General features: G+C 27.6%; 3 protein-coding genes across 4 annotated transcripts; all 3 read right to left on the minus strand.

The window, feature by feature from the left end:
• Positions 1–2,375: 2,375 nt before the first annotated feature.
• LOC113861292 (serine carboxypeptidase-like 45) lies at positions 2,376–5,449 on the minus strand. Of its 2 annotated transcripts, none has more exons than XM_027494017.1 (10): positions 5,145–5,449; positions 4,875–4,979; positions 4,683–4,778; positions 4,456–4,548; positions 4,144–4,214; positions 3,770–4,051; positions 3,356–3,474; positions 2,872–2,964; positions 2,641–2,758; positions 2,376–2,545 (listed from the first exon to the last, which is right to left on the minus strand). In XM_027494017.1, the coding sequence occupies exons 1-10, from the start codon at positions 5,389–5,391 to the stop codon at positions 2,396–2,398; spliced, it is 1,374 nt and encodes a 457-aa protein (XP_027349818.1). In that variant the 5' UTR covers positions 5,392–5,449; the 3' UTR covers positions 2,376–2,395. The 2 variants fall into 2 exon arrangements, with proteins under 2 accessions (XP_027349818.1, XP_027349817.1); XM_027494016.1 differs by having other exon boundaries at positions 3,356–3,480.
• A 5,330-nt stretch (positions 5,450–10,779) lies between these two features.
• Positions 10,780–11,248, minus strand: LOC113861469 (mitotic-spindle organizing protein 1B). Its single transcript, XM_027494297.1, has one exon. It carries the CDS (start codon positions 11,209–11,211, stop codon positions 10,987–10,989), a length of 225 nt encoding a protein of 74 aa, XP_027350098.1. The 5' UTR covers positions 11,212–11,248; the 3' UTR covers positions 10,780–10,986.
• Positions 11,249–20,661: 9,413 nt separating this feature from the next.
• On the minus strand, positions 20,662–24,227 carry LOC113861468 (serine carboxypeptidase-like 45). Its single transcript, XM_027494296.1, has 10 exons — positions 23,965–24,227; positions 23,617–23,721; positions 23,436–23,531; positions 22,623–22,715; positions 22,278–22,348; positions 21,690–22,043; positions 21,330–21,442; positions 21,144–21,242; positions 20,907–21,024; positions 20,662–20,808 (listed from the first exon to the last, which is right to left on the minus strand). Exons 1-10 carry the CDS (start codon positions 24,209–24,211, stop codon positions 20,662–20,664), a joined length of 1,443 nt encoding a protein of 480 aa, XP_027350097.1. The 5' UTR covers positions 24,212–24,227.
• Positions 24,228–25,166: the final 939 nt, after the last annotated feature.

Raw genomic sequence — 25,166 nt, forward strand, 5'->3', positions numbered from 1 at the left:
AAGTATTAAAAAGTAATTTTTTAAATAAAATATACTAATAATACTTTTGATAAAAAATAGTAAATTTATAAACTAATTTGACCTATTTTTATTAATTCAAATAAGTTAAATAAAAACGTCTTAGAAAAAGGAAGAGTGCAAGTTATGTTATGTAGTCCATGTCTGGAAACAAATGTTGGCGTTGACACCAATGTTCCAATTTCAGAATTCAGAATCGATTAACTTCCTTCCATGTTTTTGGCTGTATCTGTCACTAATCAGTATATGGTGCCGCCTTTTCTTCTTCCTCTGCCACTCACACTCTTCACTAGCTATTAAAGTTACACTTCAATCCTTTATTCTCATTTTTTTTTATGTTATTAAAACTACAAAATTAATATTAATTTTTTAACTAGTAGGTTAGAAAATCTTAATTGATTTTAATAAAATTTACATAAATAATAATGAATTGGAGTGCATTACAATGCAAAACTCTACAATTCGAACAAAAACACAAAAGACAAAACTGGCCTTGGACGACCAAAAAAAAAATGATAGGCCTTCGAATATTCAACTATTTGGATGGGCGTGTGATACAAAAGTTAACATAGTAACAAGAAAAAAAATACTTCTACTTCTTTATTTTTTTATTACAATAATGAGCGTTGAGATTTAGATGTGTTTGATTGTTGCTTTTTTTTATCACTAACATTTTGGTAAATTACACCTCCTTCTTTACATTTTAATACTTTTAACTTATTTCTTTAATTTTTTTTAAAAAAGTCTCACTGTTTTTAAATATTAATAGTTCAATAAATTTAAATATTTATAAATTTGTAGTTTAATTAACTTTTAATAATTTTTAGTTTTTTATTACCAAATTATTGCAGGGGAAAATGAGATTGAGAATATTTATGAGATTAGACTATATGACTTTAATGACATATCTCCATTTATTTTTATCATTCTGGTGGTTCAGGGGAGTGTTTATAAATTACTTAGACCGGTTTGGAGATGAAAAATTTTTCAATCTTTTTCTGTCAATGTGTTTATTTTACTGTATTTTCTTTGGTTTAAAAATATTTCAAATATATTTTTTAATAAATGTTTTCAATATATTTTTTACATCTAAAGGTACTACTAATATGAATAATAAATTAGATAGAAAAAGATAATTTTTTTTTAATAAAGTTAACATTTGTAACTAAAAGGAATTCATTTGAAATATTTTTAAAAGTTAAGGAATTAAATTAAATATATATACATATATATATATATATATATCAGAAAATCAAAGATATAATTATTGCAGTAAATTAATAAGTGTATATTTATATGGTAACTTGATTAATTCAGTTTCTAAATAAGAATTGAAAATTGATCTACTTTAATAAAATCAGTTTTCTATTTTTTTGTATTAAATTTTTTATTTATTTGATTTTAATTTTTTTATTCAGTTTTTTCTTTTTGGGCTAAATGAGTTTATGGATATCCATGTTCAGCTAATACGGTAGAGTTAATTAAAATAATTTCGGTTCGGTTGATTATAAATTGCTAATCCTTGACCTTTCCCTCGATCTCTGCACCATTACTCACTGTCACGAAAGAAACTAAGAAAAATATAGACAAACAATGTTACTTTTAAGACAACTTTTTGTAATAATTTTTTACACAATTTTTTTTTTACTTTTTTTTATTTATTTCTTTCTATTATATCACTCATTTTATTTTATATTTAGTTTAAATATAAAATAAAATTTTGATTTTTATCTTTAATTTATTTTTTTGGTTTTAGTGTCTAAATATCATTAATCTTTAATGATGATGTGACTAAATAAGAAGTTATTCTGTGTCAATTTTTTTTATTGTTCTGTGTTAGTAAAAGAGACCAAAAATTTTAAATTTTAAAAATTAAGCACTAAAATTAAAAAAAAAATTAACCCTTAAAATGAAAATTTTACAAAAAATACAAAAATGTAATGACTAATAATATATTAAAGTCTTGTATTTTTTTTTTTCTCTTTATAACTTTCTCTATTATCTAAATTATAGGTATCTTGTTAAAGATCGTTATTGAAGAATAAGATTACTCAATCCAAAAGATACACAGATAACATGACACAGATAAAAATAAATTTGGTAATCTAATTTAAAACAACTTCTAAGTGTTTATTGTGGTAAATAAGAACACATGAAGTACATTTGAAGATACAGTTCATTTAAAAACTTATTCAACAAACTCTTTTTACATGAAAGTTTATCCTAAAAATTTGACCATAAAATTTATTAAATAAAATGAAAAGAGATTATTCTGATAAACTATATTTAGAAGCTTATAAAAAGATTATAGAATCCATAAACTATTTTTGTAAGCTCTGTGAAACGCTCCTCTGAGGATATTGAAGTTGTTGATATTTTATGCAATACTTGGTAGTGACTTCCCTTCCAGAAATGCTTTAAGTAGCACAAGTGATCTCTGTGGTTGAGAAAAGGGAGCTTCATGTGATGCTCCTCTTATGGTGGCATATGATAAGATGTCTCCATATACTTGTGTCCATCCTGCTACCTATATATATATACAAAATAAAAGGATGAGTGAACATAATGCAAATGTTTAGATGTATTAAATCTTTCAAGACACATTGCATTCCAAGTATTAACCTGTTTTTCCTCAAACCAAGCTCTATAGGACACAGTTGTATTCAGTCCAATTTCCTTGGCTAATCCATTCACTAGAGATCGCGAACCGGTTAATGGAATGACTGAATCTTGATCTCCACTGCATAGAGAAATGACTTTTCTTGCATTAAAAATGTTATGCCTTGATGAGCCACGGTAGTAAGGTAATGTGTTGAGTTAGTTATATGTGAGTGATTGGATGAATTCAATTACCTGTATACTAGAACCTTGATGCCAGATTTAACTAGTGTCCCTAGAATTGGAATTGTTGGTATCTCTAGATTCTGATAATCATAATTAAGAACTCTTAACATAAGGAAAATATTGTCAGCAGGAGTTGCAAGTCTCAGAAAAATGTGACCAATGAAAGAAGCATGAAACAAAAAAAGAGTGTAGTTAAAGAATGATTGGGAGCAAAATAAGCAAAAATAAGATGGAAATACATGCAATTCTTACATCTATTGTTAAAATTAACTTTCTTGTGTTGCTTAATGCTCATGTAAATTATTTACTATATATGGGGAACTTTGAAGAAAATAAATATAAAAAAAATGTTGTAGGCTTATAAGATCCAACAGACTATTAGTTATTATTAGTAAGAAGTTAAATTTCACATCTTACTTTTCCATTTTCTGGTAAATTAAACATTTGCCTCCAAAAGCTCTCGAATGCACATCTTTGAAGCAATAAAACTTACCCGCTGCAGGTTGACCATTTAGTGACTCCAACAAGATTAGCATGCAGAGCTTCTTGGACTTCTTTCCTGTTTAAGTATGTGGTTGTTTCATCACCAACACAAACATCTATCTTTTGTGTCTCTTCCTGAACCAGAGATCAAAGCAACCAAATCAAGTGAAGAAAATAACATAGAAGCCTAACAACACATTCTTTTGAACACACTCTTTAACGCATCTTTTATGATTAGTTTTATAAAAGATGATCAATTTACGAGATAAATGCTATAACTTCATGAAGAAATGATCAATCACATGAAGTGTGTTCAAAAGGTAAATTGCTAACATTTCTCAAATAGCAAATGTGAAGGGGGGGGGGGGGGGGGGGGAGAGGTAAGAATTAAAATGGCTAAGCAAAATGTTGATGTGAAGCTCACCAGTTGATTCAGCACATAAACTTGTTGATTTACTGATGACAAACACACATCAAGAGTGACATCATATTCATCAATATATTTACTAACTTCAGTATACAATAGATTATTTGATGTTGCACAAACGCCTCCAAGATTTCCATTTTGAATTTGTCTCCTAATTGTGGAATAGTTGCAAACCCTAGTTAAGACTTCGTAAGTTGAATCTGATATCAACCCATGGGACCAAAAGAACTCAGATCTAGAGTTGAAGTCTGTATTAAACTCCAGAAGAGGATTTCCTATCTGCAAATATCAACACATAACCAGTTATACTTTTCAAATTAACCAAATGGTTTTTATATTATAATTATTCAAAATTTCCCTTTTGTACTCACTGCTATCCCCTTGAGATTGAATTTGGTCTTGGTTTGAATAATAAGCTGTGCAAGTTGTGGAACATAGTGACCTGCAAACAAGTATGCATTACCCTAATGTAGTTTCAAAATGAATACCTTATTTATTTATTTTAGGAGTCTTGCTAATAAGTGTCTTTTAAGAAATTAATAAATAATTTTTTATTTTAAAAATTACATTAGAGATGCAAGGGTACATTACTAATACTTTTTAATAAAAATCTATACTTTTTATTCATTAAGCAATACCCTAAGGAGGCTAATTAATATTTGGCTAATTTGGATGATTCTTACCTCCATAGCTCTCCCCTGTAATAAAGAAATCATTATTTGAATACTCAGAGAATTTAGTGAACCAACGCTGTAGGAAAATAAGATTATCCCTAGCTGTACAAAGACAAGATCGTCATCAGCATGTTGAGGAATGTCTAAAAGACAAGAAAATGCTATAATCTTAATAATTTATTAAACTAATGGTTCTTTTGCTACTATCTAAATGCACAAAAAAATTGAAAAAGAACCTGTAATTTCATCTGTCACTAAAGCATAGAAAGATTTATTGCTAGAGTAAGAGAATCCAACACCAGCTGGTGATTCCAAGTATAGCACATTTGCCTCTGTGACAAGGAGGAATCAATAAGCAATTTTGTTCTGTTTTTGAACCTTAGAAAAACATAGCATTGAATTTATAGAGTTGTTGATTTATGGTTCACCTTTGTTCCAACTATAATCATTTTTCACAAGAACATTATTGTCACCCGGTTTGAAAGGGCCATGCTCAGCAAAAGCTCCAACTCCAATAGAAGAACAACCAGGCCCTTAAAAAGTCAAAACCAAGAAAGCATCTCAGTTTCTTCAATCTGTCTTTAGAAAAACAGTACTAAAAGCACTATAATACTGCACCTAAGTTTATCCTTCAAAAATATACAAATAAGAAAAAATGTTTATCATGTATGTTATGCATAACAACATATATTATATACCTCCATTCAACCATAGGACTATTGGCTTGGATGCAGGGTCTTCTTCAGCTTCAACAAAGTAGTAAAACAAAGCTCTTTGGTGCTGTTCATCCACTGTAATGTAACCAGAGTATTGTTGAAATTTGACTAGTGGCTGCCCCGGCAAAGTGCTTATCTTATCAGCTTCTGGCAGTGAAATCACCCCCACAAGGGTATGTGCAAGAACAATTATTATTGTTGTTATCATAGCATATGACTGAGGTAGCATGGTGATATGTGTCACAACTTGTTGTTCGTTTAATTGGGAAGATAATTAATCCTTTGCATAAGTGTTTGTGCGCAAAGGATTATGATAACGGTTCTCATATTTAAACATCTAAAAATTAATATAACATTAGTATATAAATTATAATAATTATTATTTTAATACAAATGAACAACATTTTATTTTATGATAAGGACATTAACGATTATATTATTACCCTTTTATTCTAAAGTTAGTGTGGAAGTAGAAATATTGTGGTCCTTATGTGAAAGCTAATGATGGCTTTGACAAATAAGGCTTGGATTTTGAATACTGGTTAACTCTTTTCTTTTTATAATTTTTGAAAGTTAGTTTTGGTTAACTTGCTTGGATTTTTGGGGTTGTATTAGGTGCCGACTTTGTTATTTTCTTTACCGTGATTTGTGAGGTGTGACTATCAGGGGCTGCAATAGTTTTTTAAAATTGCATTACACTATGTCCCTTCAACATGTTTTCTTATATAATTAATTTACTTATGAATAGGTTAATAAAATAAATAAATATCGTTTCACGAGTGTTCTCATATATTCACGATCATGAATAGGATTGCATTACAATGCAAAACAGTTTAGTTTGAATACAAACAAAAGAGACATAACTTCCCTTTGAATATTCCCAATTCATTTCATTTGGACGGATATACCATAGAAAAGTTAATATATGTAATCATTGTAACAAAAAAAATCATGTAATCATTATTTCTATTACAATAATGTGTTTTGCAATTAGGATGGGTTAATGATTAACATATTTGTAAATTATACCTTTTCCTTTTTATTATTTTAATACTTTTAAACCTATTTTAGAATTTTCTTCAAATTTGAGTTAAAATTTAAAACATGTTAAATTTTGTTACCTTAAGGCTTTAGCCTTTTCTTGTTGTTTTTTACGTAAAAAACTTATTTATCAAAATTAAAACTAATTATAATAAAATATTTTAAATGATTTTACAATATAAAAAAGGGAAAATTTTAAGAAAATAAATTAATTGTTAAATTACAAAGAGTAAAATATAATTTATCCTAACATTTTTATGTAATTTTTTTAATAAATATCTTATCCAAAATATAACATGATCTTTTCATTTTTCATGTTATGGTAGCAGACATTATTGTTTGCATTAGATGAGACTATTATGAATAATAATTTTTTTAAGTATTTAATACATTACATTTATTGAAGTTTGAATTCAAAGCTACAAAATAAAGTATAATAACCTCCTACAAGTTTATACATATTTTTGGTGATTTATACCACAAGTTTTTATACTTTATTAAAAAATATTTTAGTATATTTAAAATGAGACATATTTTAGCATTTTAAAGATTAATGTATAAAAAAGAAAAAATAATTATCTATTATATTTTATTTTTTATTATTCAAATAATAAAATTAATATGCATCTCGTTTTCTTTCTCTCACTTTTTACCATAAAAATTTAAAATAATAAAGTGTGAAAAAAATAAGCACTTTAATTTAAATTGATTTAAAGTTTTTTTAAAAATATTAATTGATTATAAAATGAATTTGTAGTTTAATTTAAACTAGTTTGAGAACAATAATAAAATTTAAATTAAACTAATTTTCAGTGTTTGGATTTGATCGATTATTTTAATTTTTATCTTATTAACTTTATTAAGAAAAATTTAGGAACACTATTTTAATTTTTTATTAATAAATAATTTTTTAAGAAAAATATTAAATTGACTCTTACACTAGCTAGTATGGTATTTTTTTAGTGATTATTGTTTTTAAGGGACAACTATAATTTAATCCGAATTAAAAATTACAAGAAATTTTCAAAAAGATGAAAATATATTATAGGTTAACTTTTATATAAGAAAGAATAGAAAATTAATATTAATCTTATAGAAAGTACAAATAAGGAATTGAATCAGTTTATTAGTTTAAAACGGTTTAAATCGACTCATAAACATTCTTAATAAAAAGAACGAAAAAGTTCTTCCTTTCAAGTTGATCTTATAAATGTGAAAATAAGGAATTGGGGACGTAAATCATATCAATTTATGTTTGAGCTCAATAAAGGGATTATGCATATTTTCATAAATGCATCCAATCTAATGCAAAATCTTAAAAATCAAATCGAAAATTGAATTAGCCAATAAATAAATAAACAAAACTGTAAATATTAATATTCTTTTATTGAACTAGATTTAATTTTTAAACTAAATTAATTCAAACTGAACTAACGTATGTATGCACACTTTTATTTATGAAATTAACTTCTTTTCATACTTATAGAATTGTATATTTATAAAATTAAATATACAATTACATATTTTCAAAGTTATATCTTATTATTTATTTTAGAAATAATATTTTTATTATTTTAATGTGTTTATAAATTATAAAATTTAGATTAATTTTTAATTTTGTTCTTGTGTCCTATTTTATATTATATAAATTTTATATTTTATATAAAAATATGTTTTATTTACAACAGTATAGATGAGTTGATTAATTAATATATTTATTATCTACTAACTAAATTAAAAATATAAATATAAATTATTTAATCCAATTTAAACTACTTTTGATTAGATTGGATTTTAAAATTTTATTCAAATTAATCAAACTAAATTGCAATATACTTTTATGATCAAATAAAAATATTGTTTTGACTCGGAAACCTATCTAAACCTAACTACAAAAACACTACATCCATTATCTTTTTCTGAACAAATTATTCTATAATTATGATTTTAAATATTACTAATTGTGTATTCCATAATGCTATGAGTATTAATTTAGTATTCTTAGGTCATTACCATCCCTTTATCCTTTTTCTCATTTTCTTGAACCAAGAGAATGGTATTACTTTTTATTTGGTTTCTATTTTAGACTTTTCGAGGCAAAAAATAAATTAGAAAAAGGACTAACCTAGACTACATTTTCTGACTTTGTTAAAGAGCCTAGTTAAACTTTTTAATCCAACAGTAAAATTTTCTTCAATAAATCTTTAACTACTTTTATTCTTGAGTTTAAAATTTTGTTTGATAACTAAAATAAAATATTACACAATCGCATCCTATTCTAATATATTATTTAAGAATTTAATAAAAAATAAATTAATACAATAAACTTATTTTATAATTTATCTTATTCAGTAGTCCAAATTATCCTATTGAGGAAGATAGACTAAGAAGAATTAGAATATATTTTTATTTCATCATCATCACCACGTTATGTAATTGCTCTAGTGCATGATTGATAGATACAGCATTTTTGTCAACTTTCTCTTCAAGCCATCAATTTCATTCTTTTTGGAAGCTTTCAAATTTGCAAAAGCACATGAGGATAATTGAATTTGTACCCTTGTTGCCAGGGGAGTAGCTAGGGATGATAAAATTACTCCCATAGAAAATAGTATTACATGTATTTAAATATTGTACTATTATATTTAATTTAATATTATATTTTGTTATTATAACAAAATTATTATAATTTTATTTTAACAAAATTAGAGACTTCAAGAGAAATTTGACAAGCAAGTTTTGCCTACTTCTTCGTCAATTGGGCCTAACCCTAACCAATAATGTTTCCTTGCACGTTATTTTTACCATTGCCCTTACCATACTCTGATCACACTATATATGGTGCATAATTGTAGATACCATTAATCATTTGTATGGTAGATTAGGGGTCATAGAAGTTAATGATAGGTTTTACGACCTAACAAAAATAAGTTGGTTCCAATTGTTTTTCATTTTGGTTCAAACAACTGTACGCTTTATGTAATTAGTTTAGGGCTTGAATTTGAATAGATAAATGTTTGCAAAATTTAATAGATATGTATACGAGAGTAAAAGCCATTTATATCCATTTATTTACACTAGTGTATACATATAATTAAAATATTAAAAGATCATATTTTAATCTAATAAATATAAAAATTAAAATTACTATCAATACAATATAAAACAAATATAAGCATTTTTTTTAAAATACAAATGTTATGCTGTCATTCAAGCAATTAGAGTCCACCCAAAATGATAAGGTTGGAATCTGATTTGAAGTATTGAACTGGATCGTGCTTTTGCGTTTTTCTGAGTAATGGATGGTGATGTGATTTGAAGTAGAAGATGATGCCAAAGCAGATATCCAAGAAGGAGTTGCAGTTTGCAAGTGTCCAGAAGGCAGGTACATCATGACCTCAAACTAACGTCATCAAAGACGTTACATCTAAAACTACCTTCAACATTATTGGATTGAGCGATCGGAGTCACCGGACAAAGTTAATTATGAACTGATCTATCAACCAGTTCAATTCAAACACAGCATGTCGAGAACCACTAATTATGAACATCCCACTAAACTATAAAGGAGACCAAGGTTTTTTATCAATTTTATGGGACAAGTACTTTATCCCACTAAACAAGAGTCAATAGTCAGACTTTTTTAATTTTCATTAATCAGCTGTAGTTTTATCAATATACTTTTAAGTTTAATTTTGATATTTTATTAATGTAGAACTTTTTAATCACATGGTACTATGTGAATAATATTAATAGTAAATTGTTTATAATTATTATATTTTAATTAAATTTTATATTAATCGCCAGCTTTTTCAGATAATTTAAATATAAAGTCAAAGTTTGAATATTTTCTTTTAGCTAGTTAAAAAATTGGCCTAATCAATATCTGTTAATGTAAGTGATAAAAAAAACTTGATTTTTTGCAAATAAGATTTATGACTTTTGGTTACTAAGAAATGGAGCAAGAGGACAATTGTTAAAAAATAAAAAATAAAAATTGGAAAGCACAATACTTGCAAACCCTCCTATATGTCTTGTAAAACTTCGTCTGGAAGGTAGCAGCATCGATGAATGATTAAAGTTTGGTTGGTTCAGGGAGCTGTATTGACCAATTTGAATGCATAAGATGATTTTCTTAAATTAACTAAATTGTAGGGGTCCTTGCATGTTAAACATTACAGGTAATCATATAGGCACAAAATAATAAATATTTTGATAAATTACAGTTTACCACATGTAAATTGTTGCTTTTTTCATATTATTTGTGTTTCTTTCTTCTTGTATGTTACAACAATTTTAAACTTATTAGCAGTGAGAGATAAGGGGGAGAAAGTGATAACTTGGATGAAAAATATATAAGATAGAGAGATAGAACAGTAGATGAATAATTATGGGTGTAAAATGAATTTCAAATACAAGAAATTTGATTTGTTTTATCCGTACAAAGTGTCTTGAAAATTAAAGGAATATATTTAAAAACAATTCAGATTTCATGTATTTTAAATTCTTTGAAATGTTAAAATTCCTCTTCCAAACACAAGGTTGGGTGAAAATTTACTCTCAAAGATAAGCCATCACATACACGTTCCTAATTGAATCCATGTTCTCATCAACTTTGCACTAGAACGTCACTAGACATCAAATGAAGCTCATACAAAATAACAAGCAAAGCAGATATAGAAATTCAATTAACCGGATCAAGAACAAGACAAACAGGGTGGATTAAGGAATTTGAGCAAGCATAGACAGAATGGAATCTAAAAGTAATAAAAAATCCATTTATTTATGGCAAGGAAGAAGGAGCCACAGAAAGCGACGATGATAATGAGGGTTTCTCTTTTCTTAGCTCCTTGACAACAGCGGCAAGTGCTTCAGGATTGACTCCAAGGTCACAAAGTGCAATAAGAACAGAAAGTGTGTGACGATCTAGACCTGTATCGAGGATATTGGACATATGGAATGCCAGGTCAAGAGATTCGCGTGCAGTTCGTGCAGCCTCTGGATCCATGTTTTATGCTGATAATGGGGCAGAGTAGTTCAATTCACTAGTAACACAAAAATGAAAACAGCTGAACATAGGTCACAGATTCAGATATAACAACAAACCAATGGCATGTTTGGATCAAGCATTTGAAAATTGAATAACTTCAAAAGTAGCAGTAGTAAGATCTAAGCAAAGCTGAAGTGTGTTTAACTCCTGCAAATATATTATGATCACAGAAAGATTTACCAACTAGCATTCACTTTAGTTTTCTTCAATCTATAGAAACAGAAACTATCACTTTAGACTAATCTTAAGTTTGGTTTTCATCCATCAGCTTTCACACTATTCTGAAGTCCCTATAGAGGGTTAACCGGAACACTTTTCAATTTTCAAGTTACTTGTGAACAAATACAATAGCTCAAAAACAAGTCCCTTTCAGGAAAATCATAATTTTTTTAAAATACCGTTAATAAAAAACAGAACTTGAACTATTTTGTTAAATGTCAATTGACTAGATATATAATCAGAGAATACTGCAGTAGAGTGCTAATTTTTAACCCACTTCATTCATACCTAGTAATTAATGTATGTCAATCAAATCCTCTCAAAGAATAAAATTTGTCTAATTAAAAGATCATCATAACTTCTGGAGTTAACTAATTCTTCAAACGTTTCATGTTTGTTGAATTTGGACTTCAAGCTTAGCTTAACCCAAAAGTTAGCTCATAAAATGAAGATTGTTTTAGCCTTTACAAGCTATTATTTAGCTATATCTGTAGTCAATGTGAGACTTTAACGCTACAAAAACTAGCATCAATATTTAAAACCTCTTTGACAGTTTATTACAGCATAGTTGTCAATAGCGTGCAATTGCAGATGGAGGTGGTGCATGGCGGAGCAGCCTTTGGCTGCTACATATCTGGCATAATGGCTGTATTTGTGGCTCAAAACGCGGCCATTCTTGGCGCATAAGTGCCATCACAAGGAAAGATATTAACTTTCCTTTTCTACCCTCAAAATGAAGGAATTTTAGGGTTTTTTAGGGGTAAAATAGACTTTTAATATTTAAAAATAAGCTGATTTTCCCTTTTTGCCCTTATGATGACACAATCTTCAGGTTTTTTTAAAGGCGAAATAGTCTTCTCAGTTTTCAGACCTAACCTCATTTTTCCGTTTTTTTTTTTCTTCTTTTCTCTCTTCAACACCCCTTCCTCTCATCTCTATTGCTGTTCTGCTTTGCAACTAGAGACACATGACGAAACCCCACTTTTTCTACCCTGATTTTCTTCTCTCCCTTCTCTGTTTGACACTCCCTCCTCCCATCTCTGTCTCTGTCTCTGTTTCTGTTATGCTTTGCAACAATCTCCAATCCAGTAGAGTCACTCATCTATGTTATGCTATTTATGCATATTTGTTTAGCATTATTATATACATAATTATCTGCATATTTATATACTTTTATATGGATAAAAAACTTTAAAATAGCGGCAATCCCGCTATGCACTATCCCACAATAGCGTTTTGAGGGTTGTCAGCTACACCCCGCTAACCGAGATTAACAACTATTACATGTAGGCACTTTACTTTTCATCATCAAGTCATAAAATAAATGATCAACCAGTCAAAACCCGATTGAGCAAAATGGAAGGATCTGTGGATTAAAAAAAACTTTGTTCAGCAGCCCAAACCCATCCTCTCAAATTAATTTTCAAATCACCTAGAAATAATAATGCTGATATTAAGCCTTATGTCCCTTAAGCTGCATGACTTTTGAAACTTACATCCTTTGCATATATAATCTCTTAGACCTGCCAGACAATGTAGACCAGCAAAAGTGAATAATTTTAAGGAGCTGTCCACTTTAGTGCATCAGATTACATCATTACTCCATAATTCCTTGCTTCATTGTAATTTAAAACAGGTTGAATATCTAGGCCAATTCTACTTTTTGTTTAGTTGTTAAAGTTGCAGACAAGAGAAAATAGCCCTGAATATTACGCGATTGGATTTATTTGATGGGCGTAAAATATGAAGCACTAATACCCATTTGTACAGAGAATTAGATCAAGACATTTTCCCATAATCACATTAGGAAAATAAATTAGGAAACTTAAAAAAAATTAGTGCGGAAAAGATTATGGATGATTATGCTGAGTTACCAAGAAATGCAGTGTATTCAGTACTATTTGAATGAGCATTAATTTGTAACCAAAACTGAGAAGGAAAGAGTGATATAATGAAGCTTTAACAAAGGAAAAGTTAAGAGTAATGTAAGTCTTATAGTTCATATGTAATGGTAACATTTGATTAGTGAGGTTAGCATCAAACACATGCAAGCAGTAAGCAAAAACAATATCATCAGACACCATGGTTAATGTGGATAACATGTATAATTAATTTGCTAAGTAGCTAGATTGAAAACTTCTTCATAAGGAAACCTCATTTTGGTCTGCTTCTCTCTTTTCATTAACACTAAGCTCATGCCCTGATGCCCCCTATATCACTTATTATACCCCTCTTTAATTATTCTACTACTCTCAACAAGACAATAGAAGATTGTCACCAAACAAAAGTTGCATATGCACTAAAAAGTAGTTTCTCCCTATCATATTTATACACACACTGTTCTGATCTTTAGATGTTCCTATAGTTTAAAAATCTCAGTATCCCTTATGTCATCTTAATAAAATATGATATGATTTGCTGTTAGTAATAAGGAGAAACTTGGTTTACTTCATTGATTTTAAAATCTCTCATATACATCATACATTCTCATTTTTTTAATTTGTTTCAAAGTGCACATTATGATCTGCAATTCAGTATATTAATTATTTAACATGTTTATTTATGCAATTGATTTTGTATATCTTTCCTCTGTACCTAGTCAAATATAGTTTCTTTACATCGTGCGCTGAATTCAAGCATTGACCAGGTTCGGCTCTTTGACCATCAACAAAGGCTAAATGTGCGCTTTTAACAATGTCCCCACTCATTTTATTCTACAATATTTCTGTTGCAGTTTTTAGCATCTTCAATTTGCTTTATGCTAGTATTTTTATTGCTTCAGTGCTCCATTTACCGTTGAAATAAAACATGAAATTTCTGTTATAATTTATGAGAGTTCATCTCTCCGCATCTTAAGTTTTCAGTCATACAATCTTGCAAAGATTATGCAATCTCTTCCGCACTAATCACCCATAACACCAAGATATGGGTTAATGCCTATAAGCTTTGAAATAGATTATGCAAAGATCCCTTTTAGATTTTTGTTCATGCCTTAATGATTGGTGGTAAACTCAGTGCCACTAACAACAACAACAACCTTATGGTTGCTAACATCATTGATGCTGAGAAGAACTGGAACTTCACTCCCATTCTTGGGACCATAACCTCTGAGCAAACTAATGATATCTACAGAGCCCATATCCCCAAACAGTGCTTACAACCTGATCAATGATGGCATTCATTCTGGTTCTGTGACAAAGGACCATCCTCACTTGAAATGGTTCTATACCCAAAACCTATAGTGGGCTTTCCATAAGGTAGGAGGTGATTGAAAAAGGGGAAGCCCAAAAACAAAAAGAGCTTATTAGCTTTCTATTAACAATCTCCTCTTTCCTCGTGCATACAATCATATCGCTTCTCTTACCCCCCTCCCATCACCCCGCATCGGATTCTCACACTCGGAGCGGCTCCCTGTGCCAACCTTAAATGTCGTAGTTTCGCTTTTTTTTTTTTTAAATAAAGTCTGACTTCATATCGAGAAAAAAAATTCTTAGTCTATAAGCTTGTAAATTTCACAATGAATTAGTGATCCCTTTTTCAAGAGCTGACATTATATGCACATACATAATACAACAAACTCAACCAGCTGTAACCAACCTATTTACAGGATAGCTTGGTTATTTCATGAATATCCCTTCAAAATAATGAATCAAAACTTAATAACAATGTTAAAAACACACAAATACAAGTAAGTTTGGACGTCGAACCTGTTTGTCTTTGTTCGCAAAAATTTGCTGCTGCAGGAAGCTGTGTTCACACAAACCAGTTGAAGCTTGGAGGTTCTGATCGCAGTTTGCAGAACGTCACGGGTGCCGCTGGTTGAGATTCTGCTTGCAGTTTGCTTCGTTTGCAATATTTGCTGCTGCAGGAGGTTCTGCTCGCAGTTCGCTGCTCAGGGTTCTGCTCGTCGTGCAACGTTCCCAGCGTTGAAGGGGATGGGATCTGTTTCCTTGTTGCGATGGAGGGTTGGATGCGAGGGAGCTGTGGCTACTGGGCACCTCAAACGGAACTGTAGATTACGGTGACCATCTTTTTCTCCCTCTTCCTCGGACCTGTCAAACAGGGGTTACAATCTTGACGTGTCTCTGTTGAACTAGATCTCGTGCCACTGGTACGGAATGCTTTCCTTAAAGAAAAGGAGGAGTGACTCCAATCCGGACATCAATTGATTTATGAATAAAATAAAATAAAGGAGACCAAAACGGGAGACTTTCACTCGGATCCCACCTCCCTCGTCAATACGCCATTCCCACGTGGTGCGTATTTTCCTTGGGAGTATACAGTGCTTCTGCTGCGGATTTGGGAGTATTGAGAGAATTGGGATTAGGGTTTCTTTGAAGAAAGCGTAATAGCTCACTGGTCTAGCTCCATGGCACCGAAAAAGTATCAGGGCTCAAGTGATTCACCGATGCGACGAGCCCTTGAAAGTTGCTTTTTCAAGAATCGGGGAAGGTTTTTGGTGACAACACCAGGAGATATTACAAGTGAGAATGCTAAAATGAGTAACGAAAAATTCTGTGGATAAAATTTGGGCCAACCTATGATGCCCTAAATAATTTAAGGCTAAATTAATTTTTTTTAATTAATATTAGAACAGAGCTTAATAGATTGGCCTTTTTGCTAAATTTAACGAGCAGTGTTAACAAATCTTAATTCTCTTTTTTATAATTGGACCACCCTGCTTGTTTTGCAGATCAATATGATGGTACATAAAATTATATATAACTTAAATTTAATGATATAACTTTACTTTTCATATAACGTGAAATGAATTAATCTAATCATTAGTTTAAAAAATTTATTAAGTAAATTTTATTTTTAAAATTTTATTTATTAATAAAATCAATAAATATTTTATCATATTATTTTATTTTAACACATAATATAATATTAAAATATAAATAAATACTAAATATTTTATAACATATCTACTCAAATACATAAAATTTATCATACAGAATCATAAAGATAATATTATATTATTCAATTATTAAATTGATAAATTTTATTTTATAAAAAACCATTAATATAAATATCTAAGTTAATGTCACTAAATCTTGTTTCATATAAACAGATATATACATAATACATACAACAACAATCAAAGTAAAATCGATTACATAGATCATATAATGTCATTAAATTCAGTTAAAATTTAAATTTTTAAAAATAAGAATTTTTAATAATTTACTCTAAGTTTCAAAAATAAGAATTTTATTAATAAATGAAATTTTAAAGTCAAATTGCATTATAAATTTTGTCATGAAATCTTATTTATCACATTAAATAATTTTATAAATTTTATAACTTATAAATTAAAATTATATTTTATTTATATTTATTATCTTTAAATTATATTAAAAAATATTTATTATAATTGATGATTATATTATATTATTAAATTTCATTTATTAAAATTAATTATAATATTTTTTATAATTTACAAATTAAAATTAATGATATTTTTTATAGTTTAAATTTATATTTTAATATTTATTTCAAATATTAAAATTTAATTTAAATTAAAAATTATATTTATAAAATTAAATTTTTAATGAAAAGAAAAGTTTATATTATTTTTTATTAATTAGTTTAATATAATTTATATTTTAATATTTATATATAATATTAAAATATAATTTGAATAAAAAAACTATATATATAAAAATATTAATTTATATTATGTATTGTTAAATTAAGTTTTTAATGATACATAGTTTAATATATATTTCAAAAATTAAAATTTATTTTAAAATAAAAAAATATACTTACAAAATTATTAGTTTATATTATATATTGTTAAATTATATTTTTAATAAAAAGATAAATTTACATATAAAAATACTATATATAAGATAAGATAAGATAATTTAAAATTATATTAAATAAAAATTATTAATTATAATAAGTTGCATAATTTAAGAATTATTATTATAATTAATTCATATTTATTACTTTTGAATTGTATTTAGAAAAAAATTATTAGAATTGATAATTGTATATTGTTAAAAAAAAAATAACAAAACTACTTTAAATGATATTTAATAAAAAAATTATTAAAATTTATTATAAACAAAATAATTTCAAGATTTTCAATGTCAAATATTAAAAATAGAAAAAAATATTGATTGAATTATATAAAAATATTTTTAAAAAATTTGATGAAGTTCTAGAGTTATTTTTTAATTAAAAATAAAAATGTATATTTATTTTAACTTCTATTTAATATTTAAATGTTAATTATTGTTTTATATTATATATTATTAAATTAAATTTTTAATGAAAAGACAAGTAAACTATAATACAAATAAAAAGAAAATTTTTATTATATTAATTTTTTATTATCTAACTTTTCATATTTTCAAGTAGGACTTAATCTCTAATTATATAAGTAATGCTTACATAACTTTTGAAAACTTACTCGTCATTCTTTTTATTGTAATTTTTTTTTATATTTTGCAATCATGTCAACGATCAAGAATTATCTATTCATGTAAGTATATGTGTTTTCGAGTTTGATATTTTTTATTTTGTTATACTAAAAAAATTTATTTTTAATTGATTAGTTTGTATCAAATTTATTATTACTTTTTTATATTTATCACAAGTAATTATTTACTTTTATATTTTTCATGCTTTTGTAGGAGAACAACAAGTTTCAACAAAGAGAAATGTATTTTTCTTAACGATCTAAATTCAACAATAGATGATTGAAAAATAAAAGTGATTCTCATGACGTTGGGATACACTAAATATATATCATAAGAAAAAGTTAATTAGTACTGATATGGTACTAATTAATGAAAATGTATTAGATTTAAATTTTCTTTATTAAGAATTTATTATTTTTAATAAATTATAATTATGTTGTATTTTATATGTTGTTCTATGATAACTAACTTAATTTATTTTTAAATTTTCTAATTGATTAATTTTTATTTTCTATAGAACAATTATGCACATGCTTCTATAGAACAAGTTATTTTTTATAGGTTCAAAGATATATTAAAGGAAGGAAAAATATAGTTTATACCAAAATTTTCAGTAACAAATAATAAAGATAGATTTTATTGTGGTTGAAAATAATCATTTCATATTATAATTCTATGTCACAACTATTATTAAAGAATTAAATGATGATAACATCATTCTTTTCTATACCTTAGAGTTTTGTGAACTTTGAAAATCTAAAAAGTCATTATGGAAATAAAGTCTTAATAGACATTTTGCAGTAAAATTTGTTATATAATCTGTATTTAAATTATCAATTAGTTTCTTAAAATTATTTATTTTATGAATAGATGTGATTGGAGTGGTTATGCACAGAAGTTTTATTGAAGAAAAAATAACTATTCAAGACAAAGTTAATGCCATGACGCTTCAATTACAATATATGAGGTAGAAACAATTATTTTAAAATTATTATTAATTAAAAAATATTATAATTTTGATTAAATTATTTGTAGAAAAAATAGAGTAAAAGTAATATCCTGAGATAATTATATTAGTAATTAATGAACATAAACCATGTAAAAAAATTTGTACCAAAATAAAAAGACTAGACAAAAACACTTCTACTAGAACGAATTATTCCTTGCTTGAGCATAGATTGCACCTGTTGCTCTATTTCATTATTGTGATGACAAGGATATTAATAAGGACGCACATTTACAGGTCTCGTGTTGCAATGTAATTGAATGAATTAAATTCTAGTGTGGCAGTATACCCTTCTAATTCTTTGAAAACTCCTAAACAACTCTATTATACGTCTTTCAATTCTTTATTCTGATTTATCTTTATTGTACTTTCGTGTTGCTCAAGTGTTATTCCTTCTTTATTCAGTAAAAGGCCTTCAATCTTATACATTAAAATTTCCAAAACCCTCTTAAAAGTTTCTAGTGTCCATTGTACAAATTTCTTTTTGCCAATTTCTCCTTGTAATTATATCATTTATGCTTCTTGATGGAAAGTCATAGTCAATTTGTTTTCCAATCAACTAGAACTTTTCCTAATATTTGAAGTTATGTCACACCTAAAATCACGCTCATGGCTCTCAAATCTAAAATATAACCATTCACGATGATATCCATACTTCCCAATTTCATCCTCAGCCCTATTTCATTGTTTTTATTTATTTCATGTTCTAATGTTGAAGCCACCACTGTGTGAACGAAGTTGTAGTTGATCTCATTATCTATCAAGGCCCCTAAAGGAATTCCATTTAAGCTCGAATTTCATGTTTAAGAGTGGAGGAAAGAAGAAAAAAAGCGTTAATAATTATTAACTCTTATTTAGAAGTTAATTAAATATGAGGGTAATGGTTAAAGAATTTTTTTAAATTCTCTAAAATTTTTTAATTTTTAAAAAAAAATTATTTTAAAGAATTTTAGTGACTCGTATAGTAAGATTTATTATTTATATTTTTAATTTTTAAATTAAATATTTAACAAGGTCTAAAATAAAATAACAAGAAAATAAAAAATAAAAAAATATTTTTTTCAAAAAATGTTAGTTTATTAGTGATAATTTTTAAAAAATTATAAAATATAGAAATAGAAATTTTAAAAATATTAAATTTTAGAGAAAAAAAAATTTAATTTATGTGTTTTTTGAAAAAAAATAAAAGATAAAAAAATATATAAATAAAAAACATAAGAAAAATAATAATATCATTTACATCTTAAACTTCCATTTATCTTTCCCTTTCAATATTAAACATCCAACTAAAAGAGTGATTTAATCTCATTTTCTTTCCTTCTCCTTACCTCTTAAGTTTTATAAGTTCTTTCTTTTTCTTTTTTTCTAAACTCTAGACAAAATTTTAATATTGTAATCTTATTTGACATGATAAATCAAACTAATTAATAGAACATTATCAATTAGTTGATAAAAATTTTAATAAAACACATAAATACAATAATTAATGTTATTGTCATATACATTTAGAAACACCTATAGATCATGATTCCACTTAAAAAAAAAAAGAAAAATATTATCATAATTATTTTTACGCTTTACGCATAAATTACACATTATATTTTAAATATATAAGTGTCTACTCCAGTAACTACACGTTACATTTTGGATACACAAACAAACTTTATTTTAATTTTTATTTTAATTCCTACGCCTTCTAGAATAACCTGGTGGTTTTATTGGATGTGACCCTACCACTGAGCATTGAATTTTTCATGCTTTAGGGAGTGGTTTCCCTTGAAGAAACGCATTAAACAATATAAAAGATCTCTTTGGTTGAGTAGTTGGAGTGGCATGTGAAGCTGCTCTTACTGTGGCATACGTCAGATGATTGCCATAAACTTGTGTCCATCCTCCAACCTGCACGTAAAAATAACATAAACAATGTTCAAATATGCTTTATTGCTGAATTAAACATTGTAAAAATTGTTTAAATTAAGAAAATTGAATATATGAACCTGCTTGTCCACAAACCAAGCACTATAAGGCACTGATGTTTTAAGTCCCAGATTCTTTGCTAGTTTATCAACCAATCTTCTCGTGCCCATAAATGGAATCACAGAGTCTTGATCCCCACTATACATTTCATTCAATTTCAAATTACTACTGATAACAACTGTTGTATGTGAAACATGGATTAATTAATAATGAATGAAGTAGAAACTTGCTTAATCAAATGGCCATTCATAGATTACCTGTAAACAATGACTCGAAGGCCTGATTTTACAAGGAAGCCTACAACATTAATTGTTGATATCTCTCGGCTTAATAGGTCATAATTCGTTTGCACGATCCTGAAATAGCAGAATGAAAACGGTGAAATAATTTAGAACACACTGAAACATAGTGGATTCATCAAGAGACTGAAAAAGTAGTTTTACTTGCTACATAAACGATAATTGGTGGTTCCCACCAGCCGGGCATGAAGAGCCTCCTGCACATCTTTTCTGTTCAAGTACATATCTGAATATTTCAGATAACATTCATCAATTTGCTGCACCATCCAAATTTCAATTAGAATGAAACATGGACATTTTAAAACTAAAAGTAATTTTGACATAAATTTGTGCATGTGTGTTGATAAATGTTCTTAGTACGTACATGAAAATTTGTCCCCTTTTTTTCTTTCTAGTCTTAAAAAAGTTATAAGAATGATTTGGTTTTATACGACACTATTTTCTTTAGATGTTGGGGAAAAGTTAGAATGCAATAAAAAAGCTATATTATTAGAGAAATGTCACCTGGTCAGGTTCTTCAATTTGCTGCACATTAAGGGACTTCCTAAACTGAAACATTCCTGAATTTAGCATTTCCCTAAGAAAACCTGCCTGAGAAACATTGTAAGAAAGACATTTATCTCCAGTAACATAATATGGGTCAATGGAAGTTGTAAAAGAATATTCTTCTGAGACTTTTCTAGCTGCAACCAGACAATCCTTGGAAATTTGGCCACTCAAGATTTCTCTGAATATTCTAGACGAATTACATAGAGAGATCCTGATTTTGTAAGCATAATCAGTTATAATTCCATGAGACCAGTAATATTCATCAACTGCATTCATATCAGTGTCAAAATCCAGAAGAGGGTTTCCTATCTGGAAGGAGAGAATTGAGATAATTATCTCAGTTTCAGTTTTAAAATAGGCCAAAAATCTGTGAAGGCGAATTCAATATAGAAGCTACAGTTGGTAGCATTAAAAAAATATGAGCCTATTATTATTTAAATGTAAATCTAAACACGCTCTTAGATAAACACTCAAGGGCTCAAGGGTAATAATCAGAAAAAAAAGAATAAATTAAAGGCTCAAGGGCTCATATTTATTACTCACTGCTATGCCCTTAAGATTGAAATTCACTTTGCTCTTAATAATGAGTGCAGCAAGTTGAGGTACATAGTGACCTGCCACAAAACCAACATTGTCAGTGTTAGCTATAGATATTATCCTGTCTTATGCATGAGAGGTAAAGGGAATGATATAAAAAGCTTTTTTTCGAAAAAGAAAATATTTACTATATCAGAAATTCAAAATCATTTAACGATTATTTTTTTAGTAATTAAAAAAGCATTTAATACAACGTGTTTAATTTCTCGTAACCTATATACATATATTACATGAAATAGAAAAATCATAGATTTTATATGCAAATTTCAGTGTAAATTATTGTCTCTTTACCTCCATAACTCTCTCCGATTATATAAAAATCTCTATTTTTGTACTCTGGGAACTTGGCAAACCAGCGCTGCAGGAAAACCAGGTTGTCTTGGGCTAGAGAAACAAATAACATTATAGACATAATGTCAGTTTTTTATTCTACTCGTGAAGGGAATCTAGAAAAATCGAAAGGTGCACCCACCAAAGAACAGATAGATTAGTTTGGATAATTTTTTAAAATATATTTGTAAAAAATTCAAAACTAAAATAAATTAAACTTCCTGTCAGTTAAAATAAATTTATAAACATTATTATTTTAAAAAAGTACTTTCAGTTTAGAAGCATGAATACAATACTAGACACATATACATATGACAAGGATACGAGAATACAGCAAATTTTAAAAATTATAGGACACGACATGACTGTTTGACTATAATATAATACATAAAATCAGTAAAAAAAAATAATATAAAAATACAAATCTTAAGAAAAGAAAATTTAAATTTTAGTATAAGTCATTTTAGATATAATAAAATTAAATCATTTATATAATTATTATAATATTTTCATCTTTATTGCTATAAAAGTTCATTTTAAAAAAATATATATATAAAATATAAATAAAAGTATCCATGAAGGGAACATAAATACATATTCGTCATGATACCACACGGACACATACCGTTTCAAAGTATATGAGCTTTTTAGTTTCAATTGACTTACTTTTCTTTTTTTAATGTATTTATTAAAATTTGACTATAAATGCTCAAAACAGAAAATAAAGAAAAAATAATAAAATTAAATGGGTTGCATAGGGATAAGAAAGTGAACCTGTGACCTCGTCGTTAAGTGTTTGATAAAATGACAGGTTGTCAGAATAAGAGAATCCAACGCCTGCTGGTGATTCAAGGTACAAAATGTTTGCCTCTACAAAAGCAAGAAGCTCAGGTAGTAAGCCTAGCTAATTAGCTTAGTTTGTGGCATAGAGATAAGGTTGGAAAATTTGCAGCACCTTTGTTCCAACTATACTGATTTTTCACAATAGTCTTTCCTTGGTTTGTAACAAAAGGACCATGTTCAGTAAAAGCTCCAATCCCAACAGATGTACACCCAGGCCCTGCAAGAGCAATAAAGCAATTCAAAGGTTCAAGCAATTATTCTAAAAGCTTAATCTAATAAACTTTAGGCTACATGGTCATAAAGGTTCTAATGAAAAATCATGAATCAATTATTCTAAAACTTCATGCTTAATGTAAAGCTCTAGGTAAAAAAAGAAATGGTGACACGAAATAATCAAGATTGATAATAAATTTGTGGATAAAGCCCAGATAAAGTTGTTTGACAATAGATATTGATTGACCTCCATTTAGCCAGAGAACTAGAGGTTTTGAAGAAGGGTTGGTTTCAGCTTCAACAAAGTAGTAAAAAAGAGCTCTCTGATTCTTGTCATCAACAGCTACATAGCCAGCAAATTGTTGGAAAGAAACAGGTGACTGGTCAGGCAATGTTTTCACCTTATCAGCTTGTGGAAAGGACATAACCTTTGAGGACATGGGTAATAAGGTTGCACTGATTATAGCTACCAACATCCATGGCTGAGGAAACATGGTGGGTGAGAGTGGAGTGCTGTGTAGTGTGTGAAAAACAGTGGAGGCCAGGGAGGGCCTTGTCTTATACTAGCTCAGTAGCTTTTGCAAATTCTTGTCAACATTCTATTCAATATTTACATGAATATTAGAGATCTAAGTTATTTCATAAAACTAATTGAATTTCAACGGAAAATTCAATAAAAAAATATAATTTTTAATATAATATATAAACTTTTTTGTCTACCTAAAATACAAATATTTATGCTAGTGAATAACTAAATAAATTCTAAAAAATAACAATACATACTAACAGAAGTTAATTTGAATGGCAAGTGACTCAGTATCACTTAAATAATATCTTTAGTTTGAGTTTTTATATATATAAAAAATTTACTAGTAATAGATTTATCCACCATATATAGGTGTCCAACCTAGATCGGACCAAATTAAACTAGATAGAAAAAAATAGTACATAATTTAATATATAATTATTTTTATTTTTATTTATATATTTATTATTCTTCTTATATATACATATCAAAAGTATGCTTTAAAATAAAAAAAAATTATGCAATTCCATTTTAATATTCAAGAAACATTAGTTTTCCTTCATAATCATGGAGGTCCTACAAAAGTGAAATTTATGTTTGTTATTACTAGTGTGTCAGCATCCAAACAAACTCAACTCTTTAAAGCACATTTATGATTAAACTTGGTTTTTATTTATTTATTATTATTATTCCTTCAAACAAGATAACCTTTATGTGCATGCAGTATTATTTTTTCTTTAAAATAGAACTTCATAAATATTTTAAGTTAATGGGGAACAAAATTCCTTTAAGTCTTTCTCTTGGGAGTATTTAATCAGTAATGACTTTTCAACATATAAACATACCCATAACTACAAATAAAGTTTAAACAAAATTTGGCTCAAGCTACAAAATTTCCACTCCCTCCTTACTTCATACTTAAA

This window comes from Abrus precatorius, unplaced genomic scaffold (assembly GCF_003935025.1).
Source record: "Abrus precatorius isolate BTA unplaced genomic scaffold, Abrus_2018 Scaffold3, whole genome shotgun sequence".
Classification (NCBI taxonomy): Eukaryota; Viridiplantae; Streptophyta; class Magnoliopsida; order Fabales; family Fabaceae; genus Abrus; species Abrus precatorius.

Bases quoted from the DNA above. Each gene is read 5' to 3' on its own strand.
- LOC113861469 (XM_027494297.1), bottom strand. From the start codon at position 11,211: ATGGATCCAGAGGCTGCACGAACTGCACGCGAATCTCTTGACCTGGCA.
- LOC113861468 (XM_027494296.1), bottom strand. From the start codon at position 24,211: ATGTTTCCTCAGCCATGGATGTTGGTAGCTATAATCAGTGCAACCTTA. The intron at 21,243-21,329 runs GTAAAACTACTT...CTGCTATTTCAG, and splicing joins AATTATCGTTTATGTAGCAA to GATCGTGCAAACGAATTATG. The intron at 20,809-20,906 runs GTTCATATATTC...TTTTACGTGCAG, and splicing joins CTTGGTTTGTGGACAAGCAG to GTTGGAGGATGGACACAAGT.
- LOC113861292 (XM_027494016.1), bottom strand. From the start codon at position 5,391: ATGCTACCTCAGTCATATGCTATGATAACAACAATAATAATTGTTCTT. The intron at 4,980-5,144 runs GTATATAATATA...TGACTTTTTAAG, and splicing joins AGTCCTATGGTTGAATGGAG to GGCCTGGTTGTTCTTCTATT. The intron at 2,965-3,355 runs GTAAGTTTTATT...CCTTATGTTAAG, and splicing joins AAATGGTCAACCTGCAGCGG to AGTTCTTAATTATGATTATC.